At 39.2% G+C, this 8,593-nt stretch overlaps 1 protein-coding gene across 1 annotated transcript in view; it reads left to right on the top strand.

Moving 5' to 3' along the window:
- Nucleotides 1-1,348: 1,348 nt before the first annotated feature.
- STEAP2 (STEAP family member 2, metalloreductase) overlaps nt 1,349-8,593 on the top strand; it is an 11,885-nt gene continuing 4,640 nt past the window's right edge. Inside the window, exons 1-3 of the mRNA XM_008948846.1 lie at nt 1,349-1,840; nt 3,489-4,016; nt 5,634-5,798. Of these exons, the coding sequence (XP_008947094.1) occupies nt 1,349-1,840; nt 3,489-4,016; nt 5,634-5,798 (1,185 nt within the window). The remainder of the gene's footprint in view (nt 1,841-3,488; nt 4,017-5,633; nt 5,799-8,593) is intronic.

Genomic DNA, 8,593 nt, shown 5'->3' with positions numbered 1-8,593 from the left:
GTTGTTCACCACACATACTGTATTCCTAGCCAGTGGCTGCATAAAGTCGCCCACTGATGATTTGTTATCATCCCATCAGGTGCTGGATGGTAGCTCACAAAGAGGTTCATTCAGAACCTGCTTTCTTTGTGGTCTGTTGTTGATTGGTCCCAAGACAGCAGACTTGTGGTTAGTCTTTGCTCCTTCCTAGCCTGCCTTTCCTCATGGCCTCCTCCATTTTCAGAACTTATTCATGTTCTACAGTGCAGAAGCACTTGGGTCAGAACTGTGGTTTCATGTGAAGACTTCCCTCCTGAGGGTTGTTTTGTTATTTTTTGAATGTCTTTTTGTTACAGCTTTACTGCAATTCTGTGACCTCTTCTCTCCAAAGCTACAGCAGAATTACTTTTAACTTTCTTCCAGCCCTAGTGCCTGATTTTTTACAAAGCCTCCCTAACTGCCCTGAATTTGAGTCCTAAAATTATCTTCCATTTTATTACTGCATAAAATCTATCTCTTTCTGCCATTAGCTTTTTGTGGAATGGTGTCCCATGTGTTTGTCTCCAGGAATTATCTTTTCTGCCTGGTCAGCAAATTCTGTTAAGCATATTTGTGACCCGTGGCCTTGAATCTTTTACCCTTGCACCCACAGTTAATCCTTATGCATCCACGGCCAGATGCAGCAGTCTGACCTAATCATTAGGAATTTCATAAACAGGCCTTGACAGATTTCTGTTGTTGTTGTCTTTGCCATTGGATCCATGTGGGCATCCCATTTCCCAGGCTGACAGGTGAGTATGTCAGATGGATGTCTGCATTTGCAGCTTTGAGACTTTTGCATCCCTCCATCCCTTCCTTCCTGCCAGGTACAGAATAGTACGATAATAATCTGCACAACCTTTTAATGGCATTCAGCTTCCATGACCTCACTGTCCTTATGCCACAGGCCAGCTATCTCTACCTTCTAATATCTGCCACAATTACCCAGTCTTCCCATTGACTGTTAGTTTCAGGAGCACAAGATTATCTTGTGGTCCCATATTCTAGGGCAGTGGGCAATAGGAAATAGGAGAAGGTGGAAAAAACATAAATTATTTCTGTAACTGTGTTATTGAAGTGCTAGAAGTATTTTGTGTTTCTCCTTGTATTAGTGACATATGGCAAGACAAAACTGATTAGCACGTATTTTCTTAAGGAGAAAATAGAACATGAAACTTAGAACACAAATTTTGCTCCCAGAGGCGTTTGTGGATTCAGATGTCTCATAAAATTGTGTGATGCTGCATTTTTCCTTCTGTTGTTTTCTCTTCTCTTTTTTTTTTTTTTCCCTCCCCAGAAGAAATCATTGTACTTTTGCGGTCTTGGAAGTATGGAATCAATCTCTATGATGGGAAGTCCTAAGAATCTCAATGAAACTTTTCTACCAAATGTTGCTAATGGCATCAAGGATGCCAGTAAGATCACAATAGGTGTCATTGGAAGTGGAGACTTTGCTAAGTCATTGACAATTAGACTTATCCGATGTGGGTACCATGTGGTTGTAGGAAGCAGAAACCCTAAGCTTGCTGCTGAGTTCTTTCCCCATGTGGTTGATGTCACTCACCATGAAGATGCAGTGGCAAAAACAAACATCATTTTTGTAGCCATACACAGAGAACATTACACCTCTTTGTGGGACCTCAAACATTTGCTCACTGGTAAAATCCTGATCGATGTCAGCAATAATACAAGAGTAGACCAGTATCCAGACTCCAATGCAGAGTACTTGGCGTCACTTTTCCCGGATTCCCTGATCGTCAAAGGATTCAATGTCATTTCAGCTTGGTCACTGCAGTTAGGACCAAAGGATGCCAGCAGACAGGTAATTGTTATCTTTGTATTAATTTGTTTGTAAGATGAAAATGACAGGAACTGAATGGAAGCAGGCAGAACTGTTGGGATTCACCCTGCCTGACTTAAAATACCTAAAATGTTTGGCTCTAGTTTCATTTTTTGAAGCCAATAAAACTTTCATAGTGTATTTCATCCCACTATAAGACATACAGAGTAAATGGTCCAAATTATCCTGTGGGATGCCCATTTATCTTTAAGGATTGCAGAGGAAATGTGGATACTTGCTTAGACTAAACAGCTGACCTTTAGATGACCACAGACAGAGGAGAAGACTTAATGTCTTCCATAGGCAATAATGTTAATTTTTATCCTTATGCTCAATACAAGGACAGAGGCAATCTTTCCCAGTAAGTTTTAGTTCCAGTATTGGTTTACACGGGGTGAACCAGGGAAAGCTATGCACAGAAATATGAGGTCCTGATCCCAGGGCTCAGGAGCTGCTGTTCTAACAATGCTTGCATTCAGTGTAACAGCAAAGTGGATGAAAGGAGTTATCTAGCCTTTAGAATACCCCAAAATCATAAATATGAAGAAACAGGAGATACATATGTTTCTAAATGATCATTCATTTGATCCAGGACTGCTTGGGAACAGCATATTTCAGATTCCTTCCCATTGTGTTCCTCAACTTCATCCTGCAAAAGAAAAGGCAGCTTTATGGTTTTCATGTTTGCTGAAGTGATAGAAGGGATTTAAGCCTGTGCACAAATGCAGTCCTTCACAGCTTTAGGGGAATACACGGGAAGTAGCTGGTGTAACAGGTAACACTGGAGACTAACTTGAGGGGTTTGGCACTTCAGGTAGGTTTTAAGTAGAATGCAGTTGATACAGAATTAGCATAATTTAAGAAAATAGCCTCATCACACTCTTTTTTATCCCCTTTCAAAATAGCACTGCACTGTATATTTTATTTCTGTTTAAAATAGATAATTTTTGCTCTGATGTAGATGATCAGTGAACAGTGTTGGGCAAACTATAGCCCGTTGTAAATTTTAAAGGAACTTTAAAGTACTTTGTAGAAGTGCATTTCTTTTGCTATGTAATAAACTGGTCTTTAGGAGAGTTCTTATCTAGCTGCTAGACTTTGTCTCTAGTGTTAAACATTTGACTTTTGTGGAAATCTGGACTGAAATTAAGCTCAGTTTGTCATGCACGGAGAGACTGCACAGTTATCTGCTTTGCATTGTTTATTCGATGGCTATTTTAGGGTCATCATTCAAGATTCCTGTATTTTTGAGAGACTGATGATTTTTGAAAAGGCATTTAGCCATTGTTTAAAGTTCAGTCCAGCCCTCATTTCATTGAGGGAGGGAGGATTCAGTGTGCAGGTTACCTAGGCATCTCATAGTCAACTCAGTATTAACTCCAAGAAAAAGCCAATTTTGTGTTGGTTACTCTGTTGCTAAATCAGTGTGCATATTTTCACTTTGGCTGGACTTGTATGTCATTTAATTCTCATCTTGGTGACATAAGCTGAGGTAAGAGCTAAAACAGAGTTTAGCAGTAGTGCTGTGGTTTTGACGTGAAGGCCCTTGTAGTTTTTTTTGTAGCATTTAGGTTTTTTTACCTTTGAGTCACTTTCTCACAACAGACAATTCACTTGGCTTTCCCAACAGGTCTATATATGCAGTAACAATGTTCAGGCTCGCCATCAAGTTATTGAACTTGCCCGTCAGCTCAGTTTTATTCCTATTGATTTGGGGGCATTGTCATCTTCAAGGGAGATTGAAAACTTACCTCTGCGGCTGTTCACACTGTGGAAGGGGCCTGTAGTGATTGCCATTAGCCTGGCAACATTTTTCTTCATCTATTCCTTCGTCAGAGATGTAATCCATCCGTACGTGAAAAATCAGCAGAGTGACTTTTACAAGATCCCCATCGAGATTGTGAACAAGACTCTGCCAACCGTGGCTATCACTTTGCTTTCTCTAGTGTATTTGTCAGGACTTATGGCAGCTGCCTATCAGCTTTACTATGGTACCAAGTACAGGCGATTTCCACCGTGGCTGAGCAACTGGCTCCAGTGTCGGAAGCAGCTCGGGCTGCTCAGTTTTTTCTTTGCAGCAGTGCACGTGGCATACAGCCTCTGCCTGCCCATGAGGAGGTCGGAGCGATACCTCTTCCTCAACATGGCGTATCAGCAGGTAAGCCAACCTTAGTTCAGTGACCCAGAAACACCTCGGCTGCATGTGTCTGGCTTGTGAATACATATATGTGTTTTCTTAATCTGTTCTGCTGTTTTCAGCAGAGAATGGTAGGGGTTATCTTTTGCATAGCGAGTGCCAAGGAAGAAGGGAAACTAGAAGAAACATCTGTGCTTTGTGCTCAGCTCACGGGTCAAGCTGCAGTCAAGTCTCTGTGGTAGGGAGGATCAAGGATCTCTACTTAAATCTGTGGTAGTGTAATATACACAAGGAGAATGTAGGATATACAGGGTAAGAGCAACTGCAGGAAACTTCCAAGGTATGCTTCTCTGTGTATACTCAGCATATGGGGGAAGGATGTGCATCCTAAGTGCGTTTACAAGTGTGAAAAGTATACAGGTAGATGCGGCAATAATGCTTACAGATATGCCTATGTTTACAAAATGAAAATGCTGTTACTTTGTAAAGTTTTGGACCAATGGTAAAAACATTTTTCCATTAAAAGTTCTGTGAACGTAATCTGTTCTGGACAATAGAGATTGACTCACAGTTCCTAGGAGCAATTGGTCTTGCATAACCCTGCCTGAAACGATATACGGCAAGTCTGTCATTCTTTAGAAGAGGGTCTGATGGTCCTGTCTGTCAGTGAGGTAGTTGATTGTCTTCTTTAAAGCAGCAAAAAAGCAGCACTGCCAGAAAAGCAGCATTCCCATTCAGCACATAAAATCTGCAGGAAAGATAGATGTGATGGAACAGAAACCAAACTGAGGAAATCAAATCAAATGGTACAAATTAACGGGGATTGGGTCCACAGATTCTAAAAGGACTAGCATGAAAAACTGCACTTAAGAGAAAGGCAGAAAAAGCAAAATTGTAAAACGCAGCAAGAAACTGTAATTTTTCACACTTAGTAAAGGACCCACTGATGCTTTTACTAAGAAATTGTCTTGGTTTTAATAATATTAGAAAGCTCTCAATTGCTAATATTCCTAGTGAATCTCTTTCAAGACATGCCATAATTCACCTGAAAGTGAAAAATTAATTGCATATCTAAGCCTTCTAATCATTAAGGACCAGAGTTGTTATTTTCTTCTGGTAAAGCTCTCCAACGAGAACAATCTTGGATGTATCTATCTGATGCCAACAGTAAAAGAGGCAAAATAATTTGCACTCAGCATAGGGGGCTGATGCAAAACCAGGAAATGATGCTAAACTATTTCTGAATGTAAGAAACTAAAACCAAATTGCAGGTTTACCCAATTTATGTGACAGAATGTAAGTTTACAGGGTCTGGAGAACACAGCTATTTTCTACAGTACTTAGGAGTGAACAGAGTGGTTTGGTTTTATAACAGTTGTTATAAGTAGTATGTAATGTTACATTTTCTTGTAACAACTCATGTAAGTTGCCATGTTTAACATATTTTTAATCTAACAGGAACCAATACCAGCAGCAAGGAAATAGTTGTTTTTTGCCAAGACATGAGGAAACATCTGAAATATTTGACCCCATTTTATAGTTGTCTTGTGACTGTAGGCTTTTACTCAGCAAAATCACTTCTGTTGATATTTTTAATATTCTGTAGAATAAAGTGCTTCCTTTCTGCTCTGTCATCAGGTCCACGCAAATGTGGAAAATTCTTGGAATGAGGAAGAAGTGTGGCGAATTGAAATGTACATCTCCTTTGGAATAATGAGTCTCGGATTGCTTTCTTTGCTGGCAGTGACTTCCATCCCTTCAGTAAATAGTGCCTTAAACTGGAGAGAGTTCAGTTTTATTCAGGTGTGTTATTTTTTAAATAAGGGGGTTTTGCTGTTAATAAGGATTCCTTGATGATGATAACGATAATCACGATCATGATCATGAACAGTAGCACTGCACCATGATAAGTGGGGTTTTTTCCTCTCTCTTGGAAGCTGATAAAAAAACATATCCTTACTTGGCAGACATTAAGGAACATTAAGCATTTAATGAGTGTTTTAGAACAGGAATTTGCATTTTACACTTAGTGGTCTTAAATGACCAACATGGCTAATACCAAATGAAGACTAATCTGTTCCTTTTCCATTGTTAGAGTTTCTTGCTAAATTAAAATCAAATAAGTCTGAGCAGACTCACTAAATGTGGTGATACTGATGCAATACTGCTTTATGTAGATGCGCACGACTGTTAAAACTGAAGACTTAATTCATCCTGCAGGATATTTGTTGCATAGTTCTGTGACAGACATGGTGCCATTGATTCTGTTTTGCTTCCACTCCACTGTGTGGGAATTAATACAGCTCTCAACAGTGTTGTTCCTGTTAGCTGAAAATAACCTTAAGTAAAGTATGAAGCTTTGTTTATTGAAAGCAGGGGCTTTTTCACATCCTGGCATGCCTTCTGCTGCCCTCCTTAGTCAGATAAATATCTACAACAGGCAGACCTGAACAGCATAAAATACGGAGAAATACAGGCTTTAATAAACAGCTTAATGTTTGCTTCCAAACAAATTTGCCATTAGTTTTAGGTAGCAGTCAGTGATACAAAATTTTATTAGGACTCGGTCTTGCAGTAGATTTCCTAGGTGTGTACCTGCAGTTTTGGGTTTGGTTGTGCTTTGTTTTGTTCTCTGACTTTGGATTCAGTACTCTAGTCTTAACTCAGTCTTTTCTGATTAATGTTTTTCAAACATAGCCATTGTAATAATATTGCCTAATTCTTAGTCCTGTTGCTGTTTACAGATTCCCCTTTTCAGAGTACACACACTGAGTTTAGTGTTCAGGGCTTGAGCTGAATTTCATAATTTACAGACATTTTAAATGGAGCTATGTGGAACACTTCTTTGGCTGTAGTTGTTAGAGGTCTTCTGACTGTAAAGTCATGTCTTCCCTTCCCCGAGGGTTTCCAGTGGTGGAACACTCTCTGTGAGCCTACAAAAAGTTTGCTGATTTTTATTTTTTCAAATCAGAATTCCTCTGACAGAACTTTTTGTTCTCACTCATGGTTTTGAGCCTTTAGAGGGAGTAAATACTCATTTTGTAGAATCACAACCTCCCTGCCATCCAGAGTTCTTTTGTAGGAAAAATAGGACTGCTGTTGGGTGATGTAAAACATCAGTGCAAAATGGAAAAATACATATTCAGTCTTGAGTGAGGCGATGCCTTTATCCAGTAATGACTTCCAGCTACAAACCCAGCATTTGTGTCTTCTTTTTCTTGACTCAGATTTCCAAATTGCAGGCTTGTGTGACTGATTCAAAACCCACACCAATAATCACATAAAGATGTGTCTACAAGGGCATTTTTTTATGTCATATTTATGTAGTTATTTCTATTGTAAATAAAGTAAAAATAGTTCCAAATTTAAATAATTATGAACTCTAATGAATTGTCTATCAGTATTTTCAGAAATTTGATTTGAGACAAGTTGTTTGCTCTGGAGGTGGTGTTACAGTTGATACTGCATTACATGCTGCAGAGAACTGGTATTAGTAATTAATTATGATCATATATGTTTTTTAATCACAAAAAATATACTGAACTCCTAAAAATTTCCTTAAACTTAAAGATCATTAAAGGTACTTTACTTTGTCATTAATTACATACAGGATGTAAGTACGTTGATCTTCATTTAGTTACTTGTCCTTCAAAAAACTCCTCTTGCTTTATTCAATCAGAAAATAGACTTTCAGTGATCCCTCACTAAAGGAAAAGGAGTCTGTATTTCTGCACAAGCTTCATTGTACTCAGTATGCAAGTAGAACAGATAAAACATCATAATACCCCACTGTCTTTTTCTATTTTTCTTCTAGTGAAGTGCCATATGGTGAAGTGAATTTGAACTTAATTTGCTTAGTCTTCTCTAAGTCAGGGGGACAGGTAGCCCAGTGGGGCTATTAGAGCATCATCTCAGTTCTGCTTTTTTCAGCTGGGAAAAGCAGCATGTCTCTAGCTTTAGTCCTGAATTTGCCACAGTAATTGCTGGACTTGTTTTGCATCTGACAGATGAAGAATCAGTCAGCACACTTAGTTTCTTACCTCAGCACTTCCCACTGAGAACAACATACTATTGCTTGCTCACCTTAGTAAATACAGTTTCATCAAAATAAGGGTCTGGCCCCCTTTAAAGAGTTTTATCACTAAAACATGCTCATTCTTGGGTCCTGCTAGGAAAATCTGAGTTTAGGGTTAAGAAATTATTAACATATACAGTATATACTATTTTCTAGCCTTGTTCCAGTAGTACAAGCCCAGAGCAGCATCTCCCCTACCTACAGTGGTTCAAACCAACCTCTACCAGTCTTCTTGATACTATGAGAAACCCCAGTTGTGAATGTTTTTGCCCAGAAATCATTGCTGTCTTTGATATCCTCAGCTATTTTAGAGATGTCTTCACATCTTTTCTAGCCTGGTTTCACAACACAGGTGTCAGCAGCCTCAAAAATTCCAGCCTGCTTGATCAAGGGAAAAGGACTCTGAGAGAAGCAGCAGTGCAGGCTCCAGTCATTCCCTCAGAGTATGAATGTGAAAGAAGTGAGATAGGAGAAGGTTTAACACTGATGCAAAAGGAAATTACTCTGTCAGCCCTACCAGGAA

This window comes from Merops nubicus, unplaced genomic scaffold (assembly GCF_000691845.1).
Source record: "Merops nubicus isolate BGI_N331 unplaced genomic scaffold, ASM69184v1 scaffold51301, whole genome shotgun sequence".
NCBI classification, from domain to species: domain Eukaryota; kingdom Metazoa; phylum Chordata; class Aves; order Coraciiformes; family Meropidae; genus Merops; species Merops nubicus.
This window is presented reverse-complemented; position numbering and strand designations above follow the sequence as displayed.